The sequence below is a fragment of the Bombina bombina genome, chromosome 4 (genome assembly GCF_027579735.1).
Source record: "Bombina bombina isolate aBomBom1 chromosome 4, aBomBom1.pri, whole genome shotgun sequence".
In the NCBI taxonomy this organism is placed as follows: Eukaryota; Metazoa; Chordata; class Amphibia; order Anura; family Bombinatoridae; genus Bombina; species Bombina bombina.
The window spans coordinates 916,406,394-916,428,187 of record NC_069502.1 but is presented as its reverse complement, the minus strand read 5'-3'; the positions used below and the strand labels follow the sequence as shown (position 1 = coordinate 916,428,187).

At 40.4% G+C, this 21,794-nt stretch overlaps 1 protein-coding gene across 1 annotated transcript in view; it reads right to left on the bottom strand.

The window, feature by feature from the left end:
* TTC27 (tetratricopeptide repeat domain 27) overlaps positions 1 to 21,794 on the bottom strand; it is a 1,013,239-nt gene that overhangs the window by 199,179 nt on the left and 792,266 nt on the right. Inside the window, exon 12 of the mRNA XM_053711856.1 lies at positions 3,116 to 3,211. Within this exon, the coding sequence (XP_053567831.1) occupies positions 3,116 to 3,211 (96 nt within the window). The remainder of the gene's footprint in view (positions 1 to 3,115; positions 3,212 to 21,794) is intronic.

Here is a 21,794-nt window from a genome sequence, read left to right as displayed (position 1 = left end):
TCTCTAGATTCAGATCCACTTATCAAACTATGAGAGATCCTGATGATCCGACTAGTAGCCAACACAGATGTAAAAGTGTGATCGCTACGCTGCCTAACTTACTCCACTTGTACAAGGACAACAATGGAAGAGCAGAGAGTCACATGATCGGAGCAAGAAAGAAACCGAGTAATAGAAAAAGTGTGCGATTCTGACCAACCAAATATAACAAGTTATGCACTCAGCATCTAATTCTATTAAGCCTGTTTAAATTTACATGCTCTGATGAACAAGAGCATTACATTTTTGTCACATAATATAAAAATTAAATAAAGCATATCTAAACCATAAACCCTTTAGCCAGCCTCTCCTAATTAATAATGGTAAATAAGATTAACACCTTAACGTTACACATGCCAGTGCCTGCCAAAAACTGCCCAAAAGTTAACCCATCCATAAGGGTAATTGTCCCAAAGGTAGATCCACTAGAGGAATTAACCTCCAAAGCGCTGCCCTTTAATACCAAGAAGACAAAGAAATTTACTTGTGGGTCCAGCTGCCGGGCAGGAACAGCTTCTTAGGTGTGACAAGATACTCCACTTTCTATTAGGGACCTAAAGAAAAAGAAAGAACAGAGTAACCAATCAAAAACAACCTTGCTGCTTTCTAACTGCTAATAGCCACCATTACTCTTACTAAAGAGATTGGCATGGACACAGCATAACCCCAATCCTTGCTTGCAGGGAAAAGTACCCATAAAAGGATTAAATAGCTTCAGACATTATCTTTGCACATCCTCCATTGACAGAGGCACAGAGAATGACTGGGGATTATGGGTAAGGGAAGTGACACTTAAAGGGACACTGAACCCAATTTTTTTTCTTTCATGATTGAGATAGAGCATTACATTTTAATCAACTTTCTAATTTACTTCTATTATCAATTTTTCTTCGTTCTCTTTATTTTAAAAACAGGAATGCAAATCTTAGCAGCCAGCCTATTTTAGGTTCAGCAACATGGAGTGTGCTTGCTTATTGGAGGCTTACATTTACCCACCAATAAGCAAGCATAACCCAAGTTCTCAACCAAAAATGGGCCGGCTCCTATGCATCACATTCCTGCTTTTTAAATAAAGATAGCACGAGATTGAAGAAAAATTGATAATAGGAGTAAATTAGAAAGTCGCTTAAAATTAAATGCTCTATCTGAATCATGAAAGAAAAAAATTGGGTTTAGTGTCCATTTAACAGCTCTGCTGGGGTGCTCTTTGCCTCCCCCTGCTGGCCAGGAGTTGAATATCCCACTAGTAATTGGAATGAAGTCGTGGACTCTCTATGCCATAGGAAAGAAATAGAGTTTAAGCTAACATTAATCATCTGTATTGTCTTGCAAGCAATCTGTTAAGAGATTGCACATGAAGAAATTTGTATCTGGTGGGACTTTTGATTCTTCCTTCTTAACGACCACCGACATACCCCCAAACATCCGCCTGATATAGCGTAGGTCTAACTGATGTCTGCAGGACTGCGCTATATCTGCATGCCTCGGAAGTGAGGCATGCAGTACTAGCACAGCTACTGTTGGTGAAGCTATGCCAGTTAAACCCTTAAAGGGATAGGAAAGTCAAAATTAAACTTGCATGATTCCGATAGAGCATGTCATTTTAAGACAATTTTAAATGTGCTTCTATTTTCAAATGTGCTTTGTTCTCTTGGTATCCCTTGTTTATAAAGAATATGCACATATCCTACATTAGTGGGAGCTAGCTCACTATACATGTCATTGTAAACTTTAAATAAAGTTGTGTGGTGACGTCATCACGCCCTTGCGCGTGATGTCACCATGCGAAACGTCAAGCCCCGGCGATGCCTGTCACTATACAGGCCAGATTGTCGGGGTGGAGTAGGTGGGAGCCCCCAGATTGCCCTCAAAGTCGGTGAGCGCTAGCGATGGTAGCAATAACTAGCCATACGCACATATCCTTACAATAGTGGGAGCTAGCTGCTGATGGTGCCTGCACACATTTGTCTCTTGTGATTAGCTAACTAGATGTGTTCCGCTAGCTGCCAATGTTCCTTCAGCAAAGGATAACAATAGAATGAAGCAAAGTTGATAATAGAAAAAAATTGGAAAGTAAATCAAAATTGTATGTTCTATCCGAAACATCAAAGAAAATCCTTTCTTTCCTGTCCCTTTAAGACTAGTTTGGTTGATTTAACATTTTTATTAATCTGATCCTGATTGTGTATTAACATTTATTTGTATAGTGCTGCACAATTCAATAACTCTGTAAAAGTGCAACACACAAATATCAGTGCAAAACAGATAGTTTTGAGTTGCACTTTTACACAAATAATTCCAAATACAAAAAAAAGGTGAATTCTGTTGCCTGCTGCCATATTTGTAATTCATTTAGTAGCCAAATACGAAGATTTGCCTATGCCTAGCAGAAACAGCTTCTTGAATTTGTTAGTGTAGACTCAGTCATGTAACAGTCCAAAATAAAGAGATGCAACAGCACCACAACTTCAATAGGCGAAAGGTTTATTGGAGAACCTGAAAACCTCAAAAAATGTGACATTTCAGACCTACATGGTCCTTAATCATGATTAAGGACCATGTAGGTCTGAATCGTCGCATTTTTTGAGGTCTCAGGTTCTCCAATAACTGCATGATTAAGGACCATGTAGGTCTGAAACGTCGCATTTTTTGAGGTCTCAGGTTCTCCAATAACTGCATGATTAAGGACCATGTAGGTCTGAAACGTCGCATTTTTTGAGGTATTTTTTCGACTGCAAATTTTGGAGGATTCAGATACTCCATTGTGACAGGCACACTCTCAAAAGAAAGAATATAAAGTTGCTGGGCTCTATTTCTGCTTTTTGTCTCAATCATGTAAGCCTGCTCTGCAAGCTCCCACCATAAATGCCAGTATGTGTGACTAGAGTTGTGCTTAAACCAAGAAGTAACGTATTTCTTTTGTAAAGTGTGTGACAATACAGAAATGATGTACACATTTGAACTGTTAAAAACTACAATAAATGCCAGTTTATATTTTTTTATTGAATTTGTGAGGGCAGTTATTTAAACATGAAGATCTACAAGAAAAAAAAAACATTCAAGAAATTTTACTTACTTGAATGTCCCAAACAGGAGGCATCTTTGAGCAGTAGAAGATTTTCAAGCGTTCAATGGCTGGTGGATTTTTCTCTTGAAATTGGTCTGCTAGCACCTACCAATAAAGAAAATAAAAATATTTGATATTTCATTGAATGACGTCGTGTACTAGGATTTTTCTCTGAAATATGTCAACTGCAATTGTTACAAGGCTTTTATGAATATACATATATACAGTATATATAAATTTCTAGCATAAGACGTGCAAATGGAACAGAGAGAGATGCAATAACAGTTGCTTAAAGGGATACTGAACCCAGTTTTTTTTATTTCTTGATTCAGATAGAACATGCAATTTTAAGCAACCTTTTCATTTTCTCCTATTATCAAATTTTCTTCATTCTCTTGGAATCTTTATTTGAAATGCAAGAATGTAAGTTTAGATGCTGGCCCATTTTTGGTGAACAACCTGTGTTGTTCTTGCTGATTGGTGGATAAATTCATCCACCAATAAACAAGTGCTGTCCAGAGGTCTGAACCAAAAAAATAGCTTAGATGCCTTCTTTTTCAAATAAAGATAGCAAGAGAACGAATAAAAATTTCTATTAGGAGTAAATTAGAAAGTTGATTAAAATTGCATGCTCTAACTGAATCACGAAACAAAAATTTGGGTTCAGTGTCCCTTTAAACTTTTTTTATATCTTTATTTAGCACTTAAAGGGATACGAAACAAAAAAGGAAATTTATGCTTACCTGATAAATTGATTTCTTCTACGATACGACGAGTCCACGGATTTCATCCTTACTTGTGGGATATTATCCTCCTGCTAACAGGAAGTGGCAAAGAGCACCACAGCAGAGCTGTATATATATATAGTTCCTCCCTTCCACTCCACCTCCAGTCATTCGACCGAAGTTTATAGGAAGAGAAAGGAAAAGCTAAAAGGTGCAGAGGTGACTGAAGTTGTAAATAATAAAAAATATAATCTGTCTTAAATTGACAGGGAGGGCCGTGGACTCGACGTATCGTAGAAGAAATCAATTTATCAGGTAAGCATAAATGTCCTTTTCTTCCACAAGATACGACGAGTCCACGGATTTCATCCTTACTTGTGGGATACAATACCAAAGCTACAGGACACGGATGAAAGGGAGGGACAAGACAGAGACCTAAATGGAAGGCACCACTGCTTGAAGAACTTTTCTCCCAAAAACAGCCTCAGAAAAAGCAAAAGTATCAAATTTGTAAAATTTGGAAAAAGTATGAAGGGAGGACCAAGTCGCAGCCTTACAAATCTGTTCAACAGAAGCATCATTTTTAAAAGCCCATGTGGATGCCACAGCTCTAGTAGAATGAGCCAGAATCTTTTCAGGAGGCTGCTGTCCAGCAGTCTCTTATGCCAGGCGGATGATGCTCTTCAGCCAAAAAGAAAGAGATGTAGCCATAGCTTTTTGACCCCTACGCTTTCCAGAATAAACAATGAATAGAGAAGATGATTGACGGAAATCCTTGGTCGCTTGCAAGTAAAACTTCATGGCACGAACCACGTCCAAGTTATGTAACAGACGCTCCTTCTTAGAAGGATTAGGACACAAGGAAGGAACAACAATTTCCTGATTAATATTCTTATTTGAAACAACCTTAGGAAGGAATCCAGGTTTAGTACGCAAAACCACCTTATCAACATGGAATCTAAGATAAGGCGAATCACATTGTAACGCAGAAAGCTCAGAAACTCTTCGAGCAGAAGAGATAGCAACCAAAAACAAAACTTTCCAAGATAACTTAATATCTACGGAATGCATGGGTTCAAACAGAACCCCTTGAAGAACATTGAGAACTAAATTCAAACTCCATGGCGGAGCAATAGGTTTAAACACAGGCTTGATTCTGATTAAAGCCTGACAAAAAGACTGAACGTCGGGAACATCCGCCAGACGCTTGTGTAGTAAAATTGACAAAGCAGAAATTTGTCCCTTTAAGGAACTAGCAGATAACCCCTTCTCCAATCCTTCTTGGAGAAAGGACAAAATCCTAAAAATCCTAACCTTACTCCATGAGTAGCCCTTGGATTCGCATCAATAAAGATATTTACGCCATATCTTATGGTACATCTTCCTAGTGACAGGCTTATGTGCCTGAATCAAAGTATCAATGACCGACTCAGAGAATCCCCGCTTAGATACAATCAAGCGTTCAATCTCCAGGCAGTCAGCTGCAGAGAATTTAGATTTGGATGTTGGAAAGGACCTTGAATGAGAAGATCCTTTCTCAAAGGAAGTTTCCACGAAGGCAGAGCGGACATATCCACTAGATCCGCATACCAAGTCCTGCGTGGCCACGCAGGTGCTATCAATATTACAGAAGCTCTATCCTGTTTGATTTGTGCAATCACACGAGGCAGGAGAGGGAACGGTGGAAACACATAAGCCAGGTTGAACGACCAAGGCACTGCAAGAGCATCTATCAGTGCGGCCTGGGGATCCCATGACCTGGATCTGTAACGTGGAAGCTTGGCATTCTGTCGAGATGCCATCAGATCCAATTCCGGTCTGCCCCATTGACGAATCAATGATGCAAACACCTTCGAATGGAGTTCCACTCCCCCGGATGAAAAGTCTGACGACTTAGAAAATCCGCTTCCCAGTTCTCTACTCCTGGGATGTAGATCGCCGATAGATGGCAAGAGTGAACCTCCGCCCATCGGATTATCTTTGATACCTCTATCATCGCTAAAGAACTCCTTGTTCCCCCCTGATGATTGATATATGCCACAGTCGTGATGTTGTCCGACTGGAATCTTATGAATTTGGCCAAAGCCAACTGAGGCCACGTCTGAAGCACATTGAATATTGCTCTCAGTTCCAGAATATTGATCGGAAGTAGAGACTCCACCTGAGTCCAAACACCCTGAGCCTTCAGGGAATTCCAGACTGCGCCCCAGCCCAGAAGGCTGGCGTCCGTTGTCACTATTACCCATGAGGGTCTGCGGAAGCACGTCCCGTGGGACAGATGATCCAGCGACAACCACCAAAGAAGAGAGTCTCTGGTCTCTTGATCCATATTTATCTGAGGAGATAAATTTGCATAGTCCCCATTCCACTGTCTGAGCATGCACAGTTGCAGTGGTCTGAGATGAAAGCGAGCAAACGGAATGATGTCCATTGCCGCTACCATTAATCCAATGACCTCCATACACTGAGCCACTGATGGCCGAGGAATGGACTGTGATCAATTAAAGTGATCGGCAAGTATTTAGAAGCTTTGATATTCTGACCTCCGTCAGAAATGTTTTCATGTCTACCGAGTCTATTAGAGTCCCCAAGAAGGGAACCCTTGTCTGTGGAACTAGTGAACTCTTTTCTATGTTCACTTTCCAACCGTGAGTTCTCAGGAACAACAACACGATGTCCGTGTGAATTTTGGCCAGATGATAAGTTGACGCCTGGATCAGAATATCGTCCAGATAGGGCGCCACTGCTATGCCCCGCGGCCTGAGAACCGCTAGAAGAGACCCTAGTACTTTTGTGAAGATTCTGGGAGCTGTGGCCAACCCAAAGGGAAGGGCCACGAACTGATAATGTTTGTCCAGAAAGGCAAACCTTAGAAACTGATGATGATCATTGTGAATAGGAATGTGAAGGTATGCATCCTTCAGGTCCACGGTGGTCATGTATTGACCCTCCTGGATCATTGGTAAGATGGTTCGTATAGTCTCCATCTTGAACGATGGGAATCTGAGAAATTTGTTTAGACATTTGAGATCTAAAATAGGTCTGAAGGTTCCTTCTTTTTTGGGAACCACGAAAAGATTTGAGTAAAATCCCTGTCCCTGTTCCAGCTTTGGAACGGGACAAATTACTCCCATGGTAGAGAGGTCTTTTAAACAGCGTAAGAACGCCTCTCTTTTTATCTGGTCTACAGACAAACTCGATAGATGAAATCTCCCTCTTGGGAGGAAATCCTTGAATTCCAGTTGATACCCGTGGGTCACAATTTCCAATGCCCAGGGGTCCTGAACATCCCTTGCCCAAGCCTGAGAAAAGAAGGAAAGCCTGCCCCCTACTAGATCCGGTCCCGGATCGGGGGCCGCCCCTTCATGCTGTCTTGGTAGCAGCAGCGGGCTTCTTAGCTTGTTTACCTTTATTCCAAGCCTGGTTAGGTCTCCAGATTGACTTGGATTGAGCAAAATTCCCTTCCTGCTTAGAGGAGGAAGAGGAAGCCGAGGGTACTTCTTTAAAATTCCGAAAGGAACGAAAATTATTTTGTTTACCCCTCATCTTAAGGGACTTGTCCTGAGGTAGGGCGTGACCCTTACCTCCAGTGATGTCAGAAATGATTTCCTTCAATTCAGGCCTGAATAGGGTCTTACCCTTGAAAGGAATAGCTAAAAGTTTAGATTTGGATGACACATCAGCAGACCACGATTTTAGCCATAACGCTCTGTGCGCCAGTATGGCAAAGCCTGCGTTTTTCTCCGCTAATTTAGCAATTTCTAAAGGTGTCTCTACCTTCAGAGACTCTTCTAGGGCGTCAAACCAGAAAGCCGCTGCAGTAGTTACTGGAACAATGCAGGCTGTAGGCTGTAAAAGAAAACCCTGGTGAACAAATAATTTCTTTAGAAGGCCCTCTAACTTTTTATCCATAGGATCTTTAAAAGCACAACTGTACTCAATAGGTATAGTCGTACGCTTAGCTAAAGTAGATATTGCTCCCTCCACCTTAGGGACCATTTGCCAAGAATCCAGACTGGTGTCTGATATAGAAAACATTTTCTTAAAATTAGGAGGGGGAGAAAACGGTATACCTGGTCTATCCCATTCCTTTTTAACAATTTCCAAATTTTTTTTAGGAACCGGAAAAACGTCAGTGTAAGTAGGCACCTCTAGATATTTGTCCATCTTACACAACTTTTCTGGAGGTATTGTGATAGGGTCACAATACCCACAAAAGTCGCTAAAACCTCCCTGAGTAACAGGCGGAGGTGTTCAAGTTTAAATTTAAAGGACGTGACGTCCGAATCTGTCTGAGGCAACACATTTCCTGATTCTGAAAATTCTCCCTCAGACAGCAATTCCCTGACCCCCAAATCAGAGCACTGTGGGGGTACATCAGAAATGGCTAATAAAGCATCAGAGGGTTCAGTATTTACATTAATAACTGGCCTACTGCATTTACCCTGTAATACTGGTAATTTAGATAATACCTCTGTAAGGGTAGTTGACATAACTGCAGCCATATCTTGCAGAGTAAAAGAATTAGATGCACTAGAGGTACTTGGCGTCGCTTGTGTGGGCGTTAAAGGTTGAGACACTTGAGGAGAATTAGATGGCATATCCTGATTCTCTTCAGACTGAGAATCATCCTTAGACACACTTTCATTACCTAAAATATGCTCTTTATAATGTAAGGCCCTTTCAGTACAAGAGGTACACAATGTAAGAGGGGGTCCACAATGGCTTCTAAACACATAAATGATTTTCCTCAATGTCAGACATGTTGAACAGACTAGCAATAACCACATAAGTCGTTAAACACTCTATTTATTGATTTAAACAATTTTTTGAAAAACGTGTACTGTGCCTTTAAGAAATAAAAGTACACAATTTTTCCAAACTGCTTCAAAAACGTTATTAAAGCTTTAAAATTCGCAATTCTTAAGCAAACGTTCCCAAATATATTGCATCCCCAAGATAAAAGGAGAAATTAACCACTAAGAGACATTTATGCCTAAAACATGTTAATTTTAACAAGCGTAACAAAAAGAACCCCTGCACCTCGCCACAGCTCTGCTGTGGCGCCTACCTGCCCTCAGGGTACTATCAACTGACGTAACAACGATCCGGATAACTAAATAGTAGTCTGGGCTCAATCCGAGCTAATGCCTGCTTCTATTACAGTCACAGTGAAGAGCCCGTCTGAGCACGCGAAAATAGGCCCGGTCCACCGGGACGACGATGTAAAAACACAAACAACCGCATGGAGAAGCGGTCTGAGTATAAACCATGTGGAATCTTTCACCCCTTAACACACAACCTACGGCCGTATTGTCAACCAATAAAAAACGTTAAGCCTCCCAGTGTCTTTCACATTGCTTAAGTCTATAAACAATGATCTTTAGCCCAAATGTCACATAAACATAACGATAGGTTTCTCAGTACCCCTCTTATAACTGGTTACTGCTTTACCCCATTCCCCTGCAGGAAAAAAAATGTCAGCCAGTTTCTGAGCTATCAGGTCTCTTCAGAAAATAAAGGTCTGCACATACCTCAATGCTGCTCATAGCATGAACCGTTCCTCTCACACTGAAGATTTACCTTGGATTACCTTCAGAAGTTCTGTGGGAACCAGCATGGATCTTAGTTACAGGTGCTAAGATCATTCACCTCAGGGCAGAATCTTCTTCCATATCTCCCTGAGGAAAATAGTACTCACCGGTACCATTTAAAATAACAAATAGCTTGATTTAAAAAACTAACACCTCACTTTACCTCTTCCTAGTATAACACAGGCAAAGAGAATGACTGGAGGTGGAGGGGAAGGGAGGGGCTATATATACAGCTCTGCTGTGGTGCTCTTTGCCACTTCCTGTTAGCAGGAGGATAATATCCCACAAGTAAGGATGAAATCCGTGGACTCGTCGTATCTTGTAGAATAAATAAATTATTTTGTGATTCAGACAGAGCAAACCATTTAAAAAATGTTTTCAATTTACTTCTGTTAGAAAATTTGCTTCATTCCCATGATATTCTGTGTTGAAGAGATACCTAGGTAGGCACCTGGAGCACTACATGGCAGGAAATAGTGCTGCCATCTAGTGTTCTTGCAAATGGATAACATTCTTGCAAAACTGCTGCCATATAGTGCTCCAGAAATGGTCCGACTCCAAAGCTTACATCCGTGCTTTTCAACAAAAGATACCAAAAAAATGAAGAAAATTTAATAAACAAAGTAAATTAGAAAACTGATTACTATCACATGCTCTATTTGAATCATGAAAGAAAAAAAATGGCTTTACTATTCCTTTAATTGTACATACAGGTATTCAGTAAATAGAAATTAAAGTGCAGTAAACATAGTCTGAGGTGGTATTTGCAACTCAATTAAAGAGATAGTTTCGCCCAAAAGTTGGATAAAAAGAGCAAATAACTGCATTGTTTGCAAGAATAATAAAATCGCTAAGGTGGGGTTGGGTCTTATAGCATGGGACTCACAGCCACAACCTTTATTAAAGGGCCACTGTAAGTAAATATTTTCTATGCCTGTTACTAACTAACTACCCCAAATACGCTTTTTATCAATAGCATTTCGTTAACATATCTCTACCGTATATCAGAAATCTTGTCTGCAAATTTAATTGTTTTCCAAACCCACTCCGTGGGTATCCTTTGCTCTGTACCAATCCGTTTACAATACCTAGGTTTCAAAATGGTGCTTTAAACACAAAGTTATTGGTTTAAGTATTTTGAACATGCAGTGCTGAAAATAGTGGGCAGGATAACGTAACATCATCGGCGAATAAAATATATAACTTTTATAATGTTATGAAACTTCGTTTTGGAGAAAATATAGGTCAGTAGGTTTTAATTAATGTTTATTAACTTTAATATGTTAGTTGTTTAGCTTAAAAATTATAATAGAAAGTAATCCTTTAATCCAATGTCCAATTCACAGATAGTTGTTCATCAAGAATGTATTCAGAATTACGGAAGGAGGCTATTTTTTATCTTTTATTTCTAGGGAGGTAGTGTAGATACATTCCCACTTAGTCATAAACTTTTCTACTCTTTTAGTCACATCCATTTTAACATCTGCTTGTTCAATTAATAAGTGGAAAATAAATAATGACAACTGAAAAGAGTGAGCAGATTTAGCAACCCAGAATTTCACAATTAATTGTCTGGTAAGTAAAATAACTAAAAAAAACATAGTGTACGCTGGCGTACAGGTAAATTATCTACTAAGCGAAGTTTGTGGGAGAAAGGCTACATGTAACAGGGCAACCACTTCGCCTTCCAACTGTAAATGACCAAAATATTGTGTTCCTGCTAACCAATCTACTGCTAATTTAATAAGCAAGGCCCAATTATACAACTGAATATCAGGTAGTTTTAGCTTGGTTCTGCTTATATGCTTTTCTTTCACTGCCATATAAAATCTGTAAACAACTTATGTACAAATGTGCATTGTAACCATACAGGGATATTGGCAATTTAGCCCATCCAACCAAAATACCTTTCACTTTGTTAAGAATTAGATCAATATTTAATTTATATAAGAGAGATGGGTTAACACATAACATTATTCCTAAGTATTAAAAAACATAATTTATGCTTACCAGATAAATTCCTTTCCTTGCTGGAAGGGAGAGTCCACAAATTAATTCCTTATGGTTGGGAAATACAACACCTGACCACCAGGAGGATGCAAAGACAGGCTTAAATATCCCTCCCACTTCCCCTATCCCCCAGTCATTCTGCTGAGGGAACAAGGAAAAGTAGGAGAAACATAAAGGTATAAAGGTGCCAGAAGAATAAAATAAAAAGGGAGCTGCCCATCCAAAAAATAAATTACGGGCGGGGTCGTGGACTCTCCCTGCCAGGAAGGAAAGGAATTTATCTGGTAAATATAAATTATGTTTTCCTTCCATAAGGCAGGGAGAGTCCACGACTTCATTCCTTACAGTTGGGAAAACTATACCCAAGCTCCAGAGGACACTGAATGAATAACAGTAGGGAACAGAAAAAAGAGGCGGACCCTATTCTGAGGGCACCACAGCCTGCAAAAATGTTCTCCCAAAAACTGCTTCAGCCGAAGCAAACACATCAAACTTGTAAAATGTAGAAAAAGTGTGTAAGGAGGACCAGGTAGCCGCCTTATAAATCTGATCCATTGAGGCTTTGTTCTTAAAAGTCCAAGAGGAAGCCACTGCTCTAGTGGAATGAGTCGTTATCCTCTCAGGAGGCTGTCATCCCGCTGTCTCATAAGCTAAGCAGATGACACTCCTCAACCAGAAAGATAAATAAGTCGTAGTAGCCCTCTGCTCCTTATGCTTCCCTGGATAGATGACAAACAAAGAGGAAGATTGTCTGAATTCCTTAGTATCCTAAAGATAGAACTTCAAGGCACAAACCACATCTAGATTGTGAAGCGAACGTTATTTTGCTGGAGAAGGATTAGGACACAATGAAGGAATAATAATTTCTTGATTAATGTTACGATTCGACATCGCCTTAGGGAGGAACCCTAGTTTAGTGCGTAAAACCGCCTTATCAGCATGAAAAACCAGATAAGGGGAATCGCATTGCAAAGCAGAAACCTTAGAAACTCTGCGCGCAGAGGCAATAGCCAACAAAAAAAAAGAACATTCCAAGATAACATTTTAATGTCAATAGTATGCATAGGCTCAAACGTAGCCTGCTGCAAAACTCTAAGAACAAGATTGAGGCTCCAAGGCGGAGCCCCAGATCTAAACACGGGTCTTATCCTAGCCAGAGACTTAACAAAGGACTGCACATCCGGAAGCTCAGCCAACCTTTTATGCAGTAACACCGGCAGGAACGATATCTGTCCCTTCAGGGAACTAGCAGATAGGTCCTTCTCCAGTCCATCCTGGAGGAAAGCTAGAATTCTGTCAACCTTAACCTTATGCCAGGAAAAGCCACGCTCTTCACACCAGTACAAGTAAGTCCTTCACATTTTATGGTAGATACTATGAGTAACTGGCTTACGAGCTTGAACCAGAGTGTCGATAACACTCTCAGAGAACCCTCTTTTGGCTAAGACTAAGCGTTCAATCTCCACGCAGTCAGTCTCAGAGAATCTAGATTTTAAAGAATGAAGGGACCCTGCATCAGCAGATCTCTGCGACAAGGTAACCTCCACTGAGGAGATGAGGACATGCCCACCAGATCGGCAAACTACGTCCTTCACGGCCACGGAGAAGCAATCAGAATCACAGATGCTCGCTCCTGCTTGATGCGAGCCACTACACGAGGGAGAAGCGGTAATGAAGGAAAAATATATATGAGACTGATCCTCCATGGTACTGATAGTGCATCTATCCATTCCGCCTGAGGATTCCTCGACCCATACCTGGGTAGCTTGGTATTGAGGCGGGATGCCATGAGATCTATCTCCGGCGTCCCCCACTCGTTGCATATCTCTGCTTCCCAGTTGTCCTGTCCTGGGTGAAAGGATTGCCTGCTGAGGAAGTGCGCTTCCCAGTTGTCCAAACCCGGAATGTGGATTGATGACAGCGTACATTTGTGAGTCTCCACCCACTCTAGTATCTGAGATACTTCTCTCATAGCCAAGGAACGTCTCGTTCCCCCTTGATGGTTGATATAGGGAACTGAGGTTATATTGTCTGATTGGAATCTGATAAACTGGCCAAGAACATTAAAGATTACCCAGAGTTTAAAAATATTGATCGGAAGGGAGGACTCTTGAGTCCAAAGACCTTGTGCCTTCTTGGCACCCCACACGGCTGCCAAGCCGGAAAGGCTTGCGTTTCGTAGTAACAATCTCCCAGGACGGTCTCAAAAAGCCTGTGCCTTGGGACAGATGATCTGGACAACGACACCGGGAGAGCGAGTCTCTCGACAGGCTGTTGAGACAGATCTGAATGGTCGCTGTTTCATTGTCTCAGCATGCATAGTTGTAAGGGTCTGAGATGGAATCTGGCAAAAGGAATGATGTCCATGCAGGACACCATGATTCCGATTACCTCCATACACTGAGCCATTGAGGGTCTCGAGGAGGCCTGGAGGGCAAGACATGCAGAAGTTAGCGTGCAACGTCTCTGATCTGTGAGGAATATTCTCATGGATATGGAGTCTATTATAGTTACCAGAAAATTCACCCTTGTACTTGGAGTAAGAGAACTCTTTTCCAAGTTTATCTTCCATCTATGTGATCGAAGAAGACTGAGAAGGGACTTCGAATGTTCTTCTGCTAGACGAAAAGATGGTGCCTGTACCAAGATATCATCCAGGTAAGGTGCTTCTGTAATACCTCGTGTTCTGGCAATGGCTAGAAGAGCCCCCAGAACCTTTGCAAATATTCTTGGAGCTGTAGCTAGGCCAAATGGAAGAGCTATGAACTGGAAGTGCTGATCCAGAAAAGCAAACCTCAGGAACTGAAAATGTTCCCTGTGAATCGGAACGTGAAGGTATGCATCCTTCAGGTCTATTGTGGTCATAAACTTTCCTTCCTGAACCGCAGGATTGACCGTATTGTTTCCATCTTGAAAGAGGGAACATTCAGAAACATGTTTAAGCAATTTAGGTCCAGAATGGGACGAAAAGTTCCCTCCTTCTTTGGGACCACGAAAAGGTTTTGAATAAAACCCTAAACCTCTTTCTGCTGTAGGTACCGGGACAATTACTCCTAGAGAGAAGAGATCCCCTATGCAACCTAAGAAGGCAGCCCTCTTTTCTGGTCTTGTAGAAAGACTGGAGAGTAGGAATCTGGGGACCCAGATTCCTGAGTAGACGGCTCAGAAGGTCTAATAGCGCTATGAGTATTAGCAGGCTTGTCTCCCTTCTTAGACTTTAGAACAGTGTTTAGTCAAATGGAACAAAATTGAGCAGGCGGGCAAATTACAGCATACTCACAATATAAACAGGAATTATTAATCATTATAGAAGGAGCGGCACCTTCTAATGTAGTATCAGAGTCCTCCATATCTTTGTATATACTCACAGAAGGACAATCAAAAAGAAACACTTTTATTTAAAAAAGTGGCACCTTAATACTCCCAATGGCTGGGGCACTCACCACCTCCTAGACCCAGACATCAAACAGTGAAAACGCTCTCCTTAGGAGAGATGTCTGCAGCAGGAACTTAGGAAATGAAAGAGACTGCACCTGGTCACGTGGAACATAAGACAGGACTTCTCCTGCTATGAAAAAGGGTGCCAAGCTATTATGAGCTGCGCAACACCAAGCCAAAAACACACAGCCTATGAGCCTAAAAAAACTCTCACATTAAGCAGATATAAATCCCTAAACTGTTCCAATAATCTCCCTGAAGATATTAACCCTTGATCGAGGTATAAAGGAGCCACACTGTGACCCTGTCTAGCGTTTGAAAATGCATATATAAAAAATGGTCTTACTTTCCAGGATCCATGCTGTGGAACAGGCACAGCCTCCAAGTGTGACAGTCTTGCAGCAGCGCTTCTGACATGGACTTGAGTGTGTAGCAGCAAGCAGTGAAACTCGTCAACACTGACTGCTCAGGAGCTGTTAGCGACAGTCTGGATGGGTTCGCAGAAAAACTTTCCCAGCATCTCCAGGCTCTAACTTTATCAATACTCTTACTGAGAAGTTGACATGATTACTTAAAACTCCAGTCCTTTCTCGAAGGGAACATACCAATAGATGACTATCCAAATATTCTGACACTTCTCTGCCACCTCCAATAGTGATGAAAGGCAAAGAATGACTGGGGGATAGGGGAAGTGGGAGGGATATTTAAGCCTTTGGTTGGGGTGTCTTTGCCTTCTCCTGGTCGCCAGGTGTTGTATTTCCCAACAGTAAGGAATGAAGTCGTGGACTCTCCCTGCCTTATGGAAGGAAACACCCAGTGTAATTTTAAGTGGAAATATCTGCCTAATAAGAAGCAGCTATATTACAGAGCCACACTTCTTCAGGTTTATAAACAATTATTTTGTATTCTGAGAATGACAGATTTGGAACGTATAAGAATAGATCATTTGCATACAAGGATAAATGCATAGCATATTTGTTGATTGTAACACCCTGATCATATTTCCTTATATAAAATGCCAGAGGCTCTATTGTAAGATTAAACAGAAGTGGGGAGAGGGGACACCCCTGCCTAGTACCTTGTTCAAGAGTAAAACACTGCAATATGTCCCCATTTACTAAATTACTAAATTAGAAGCTTGGGGTTTGTCATACAATGTAGAGATAACATTGAAAAAAAGAACCCTGTAATCTCTGTTTAGCAGTGAAGTTGGCCCGTATGAGGATGTCAACATTGCATCCATGTATGGCTTAGGTATGGCACATATATGTGCTTCAGAAAATCTAGGATCTGGCTTTAGACTACCTTTCATGTACCTTGTAAACAGAATGGAGAGAAATGAAACAATCTCATCCTTAACAATTCATAGTATTCTGCCAGCAGTTTTTCATGGCCCGCTTCCTTCCCAGCTTAGCATTTCCAATAGCCTACCTCACCTCCTGTTCCTGTATAGGAGCATTCAGTGAGTCAAGATAATCAGCTGAAATTCTGGGCACTTTTATCCTACCCCAGAAAGCTTGCTTAACCTCCTCATGAACTCTCTGTATAGTTTAAAGGATATTATAAAAATCAATAAATTCTTGTATAATGCCTAAAGTATCTGTAGACAAGTTCCCCTGCAATATAAGATCCATTATAAAAGATAATAACAATGTCCCTGTCTTATTACGAAAGTGGTTATATCTTGCCCTTTTCTTTTAGCATAAGATTTTTTTCTGTTGAGCATTGTAGGATAAGTAAGGTATTTGTTATACACATTAATAAGCTGCTTTGACAAAAGGTTAAAGGGTCAGTCTACACAAGATTTTTTGTTGTTTAAAAAGATAGATAATCCCTTTATTACCCATTCCCCAGTTTTGCATAACAAACAGTTATAACAATACACTTTTTACCCCTGTGATTACCTTCTATCTAAGCCTCTGCAAACTACCCTCTTATTTCAGTTCTTTTGACAAACTTGGATTTTAGCCAATCAGTGTTTACTCCTAGGTAACTTCACGTGCGTGAGCTCAATGTTTTCTATATAATATACATGTACTAGTGCCCTCTAGTGGTGAAAAACTGTCAAAATGCATTCACAAAAGAGGTGCCCTTCAAGGTCTAAGAAATTAGCATTTGAGCCTACCTAGGTTTAGCTTTCAACTAAGAATACCAACAGAACAAAGCAAAATTGGTGATAAAAACAAATTGGAAAGTTGTTTAAAATTACATACCTTATTTGAATCATGAATGTTTATTTTGGACTGACAAATTTTGATTTTTGTTTGGCGTTATATGCTGCTATATAAGCCATGATATGACCTCACAACACCACCTTAGATGTATGCCAAAATAGATCTATATTGAGTTAGTATTATCAGAAACGTTTCGCCGTAACTGGAAATCATTTTTAAAATCTCCATTCTGATATAAATAAGATGGTAAATGCAAGGCTCTTTGAGGGGTTTTATGGCTAGTAGGTTGTAATAAAAGCCATATAGGCGCATGATCGGATAACCTTGATGAGATTACGATTATTTCTATATGATGGTTATAGTTAGGGGATACACAAAAGGATAATAGATCCAGCACTCAGTCTCAAGAATGCACGCCTCTGGAGAGCCACTGCAAAGACCCCAATACTAGTACATACATGAAGAAAGTCCAGAAAGGCAGCATCAATTTCAAAGCTTTTAATTAAGCAAAAATGTTAAGACATAGCAGCGACGTTTCAGGATGAGTTTTCTTAATCATGCCATACAAACAAATGACTTAACACACCTTTATATACACTATGACCACTAGAGGGACACAGTAAGTAAAACAATACATTAACCCTTTAAGTTAATGACTTAATGTGATTAACTCCTTATACATTATAGTATATATGGGTTATGTACATATTAAAACAATATTTTTTCAAAAAGACATAATACATACTACTCTGACTTAGCATAGCAACAAGATTAAACATCATTATACTGAAATTCATCACTATTTTTCATATAGAAAATTCTAATTTTACAAATACATAGACAAATCCCAATCTTTGTTCATCCACAAAGGTTCTAAGGTGTTTAATTCATAGATACAAAAACATTCCCGTTGTTATGCCCGTCATTTAATTAATATGGCAATAGATTAGATAGGAACCCTTCTAAAAAGTACCACTGTGAGGAATTATGTTAAGAAAGAATCAAATAAATGCCTAACATTTGTATCAGAATATAATTCCCAAAGTAAAGAAGTTTTTAAGGTGATTAGGAAACATTGGAACCTATTAGCATTATGCAACCCAATATAGTGTAATTTAAATACCCCCTATGCACAAACACCGGCAAAAGTAAACTTTTAACATGCTCAGGTAAGCACACGTATTACAAGTTCAAAGTAAAAGCTGGCACCTGATGACTTCTTCTCCCCATAGACTTTAATGGAGGGAGCAAACTGGAAAAAAAATAACACATCACTTTTGAGCGAACCTGGCAGGAGTCAAACCTACAACGCTAACTCGAAGGTAGTTATGAATATTTAACATTACAATGTTTTCCACATAAAAAGAAAATGTCCTTTTTATTTTTAAATAGATACTTTTATATGTATCTAAGGTATTTTTTGCAAAATATATTATATATATATATATATATATATATATATATATGTATATACACACACACACACATATACATATACAGGGCTCACTAGCCAGGATAAAATGTTACTCGCCACTACTAGGACAAAATGGTACTCGCCACTACTAATCCAACCCACACCTCCTCTTTGCATATGTTTAGCTATTGTGAAACATTTTATAATATTGCTTTTATTATATACCATAACAAATTAAATAATGCTACATACAGTAATAAATTAATAAAAATAAGTTCATAGTAGTTATAAACATCAACTAGGGATTCTGGGGAAGACAACAGCTGGATAGAAAAAACTTAAATTATGCGTACCTGATAATTTTCTTTTCTTCTGACAGGAAGAGTCCACATCTGCATTCATTACTTTTGGGATTTCAGAACCTGGCCACCAGGAGGAGGCAAAGACACCCCCCAGCCAAAGGCTTAAATACCTCCCCCACTTCCTCCATCCCCCAGTCATTCTGCCAAGGGAACAAGGAACAGTAGGAGAAATATCAGGGTGAAAAAGGTACCCAATACCCAAGCTATAGAGGACACTGAATGCAAACAAAGGGCGGGTACAGAAGGCGGCCCCTTTCGAAGGGCACCACAGCCTGAAATTACCCAACACCCGATAAAAAACCGTGACAGTTAGAAATAATGGGTGAAAAACCTGAAAGGACCAAGTAACTGCCCATCAGTTAAACAACTTACTAGGCAGTATTAGAGACCACTCAGATTCCTAGAATCCATTGAGCACAAAAAGTCCCACGGGCCTTCTAATCACACAGACTAACCCCCGACCCGAAGGAAGAGAACCTTCACCTACCCCCGAGGAGGAAAACGGAGGACCCATAAGATATCTAAAGGACCATCAACTAGGGTAAACAACCTCAAAACGACTAAAGCAAACCCAAGCTTGCTAAAGACAACAACCCAGGGAAGAACTCCCTAGAAGGACAAGGATCAGAGATCAACTCAACACCTATGAAAAGGCGATCATGAGAAGAACCCAGTAATCCCTCAGATCCCTGATACAAAACCATACGACTTATGATGCTTCAAGGAAGCCACAAGCTCCCCACTGTACCATAGTCTAGCAGACACAACCGCTAAACTAGGCAAACACAGGTATATAACCTATATAAAACCGAAAAAAATTCATAGCCCGCAGACGGGATAGAAAAAACTAATTAACCTATCAGAGACAAAAGGCTATCTTGTGAAAACAACACAGCCACCTCTGAGCTCCAGCCTCAAAGCAGCAAGGCTGACCATAAGCCATTGTGGGAGACCATCTCACAAAGAATGCCGAAAAATATCGACGACAACCCCTGTCCAGGAAAAAATCGAGACCTTAGAAGAACATCCAACACTTAGCAGCATATGAAACCAGTGGAGGGATGAAACACTGTGAACCCACCACCAAAGGTAGGAAACCAGGTTAGAAAGCTGCCACAGCAGGATTCAAACTCTAAGCCTCCAGATACGTAGGCCGGGTAAATATCCCTTAGGACACTTAGACCTGTATAAACTGGAAGTACACAATCAAGACTCAACAGAGCAGTCAGATCTCGACCCCCACTCTGAGGTAACAGACCCGGTCCAAAAGGATAGGCAATGTACGAATACAATGAATACAAAATTCTCCAAACCACACCTCAGAAGAAAAAGGAGGGGCCTTAAAAGGAACGAACCCATGGGAGAACAACTCTGACCATGATTTAAATCTTGCTTGCTACCACGAAGCCATGACAGAAATACAACGTGCTCGGGTTCCAGAACCCTTACACAGCTCCCCTCCTATGAGGGACCACTCCCAAACAACTAAACTCCAGTATCCTAGTACTAGAATCCAGCCCCATGACCCCTTGCACGCAAAAAAGGGCAGAACCCCTCGGAAAACGAGAAGAGAAGACCTTTGGGGCGACAATGTATACTGTATTCTGAAATCTCCCCGAAGGAGGGCAACGCAAAGGAACCGCCTTCCCAGCCATGGACATAGAGAAGAGATGAGAGAACGGTGAAAACCAATTGATAAGAGACCATTCGGTCAAACCGACAGCTCAGTTGAAACAAACAACAAAACCATCAAGGTACATAAATAAAACATCAGGGCAAAGGGTGGATTTGAAACCCGAAAACCCCAAAGATTACATCTAGAATTTCAGGACGATTCTTCACTGCCACCAACATACCTAAGGGGGTATTAAGGTCAGAATTCTAAATCTTGCTAACTCCCACTACCTATACAGGCTTATCCCTAAGCTGTGTTCTTATTTGAATAAGATAAAGGCTGCGGCCTTAATACAAATATTTATTTTCTTCTCTTCATATGAACTTTTATCTGAACTTCTAAGCGGAAATTTTTTTATTTTTTTTTCTTATGATGGTTTATGATTTTTTTATGTTTTTTAAGCACAAATTTGATTGTTAATTGTGATTTTTAACTGTGTTTGTTAATTGCATATAAAGGTTGCCCAACCTATTACATTATATTATCCAACAAAAATATGTAGAAATACTTCAGTGCATTATCAAAATGAACTTTCTCACATAAAAGTGTACATATTTTAGTTTGCCAAAGAGTGGACAAATTCAATAAAAATACTGTTTTAAAAGATACATATTTGCTACATACAATTTTTTGCTTTCTCCCCATCTGGTATTAGCTATTTAATGCTCTTTTTTTCTAAAAAATATTTTCCCCAAAAGCTAAACGGCACCTTACACCCCCAATGGCTGGGGCACTCACCACCTCCTGTGAACCAGACAACTAATGAACAGACTTTCTCCGTCGCCACTCAGTCGTATGGAAATGGAATTACAACGTGACCACACCCGGTCACGAGGTGCACCGTGTAAACCAGCCAAAATGGCGCACCATTCCAAAAAGACTGCACAGTCAGATGATAAGGCCTTATGTTCCAAATAGCCATGAGCCCAAGTAACACTACACATTAGCAGACAGAATCACATAGCAAACATGATTAAAATCCTCCCTGTTCAATAACCCCTCACAGGAGATATTAACCCTTGATTCCATAAGATAAAGAAGCCCCACTGGGACCCTGACTTCTTTCGTTAACATTACATTCACATCTCAAAATAAAATTTAACAATCTTACCGGAATCTACGCCGTGAAACAGAAACACACGGCCCTTCAAGTGTGACAGATAGTAGCATCGCTTCTGACATGGACTTGAGTGAATAAAGGCAGGCAGAGAAACTCATCAACGCTTATTGCCAAGGGGCTGTTAACATGAGTCGGGATGGTTTCGCAGAAACGACACTCCCTGCATCTCCGGACTC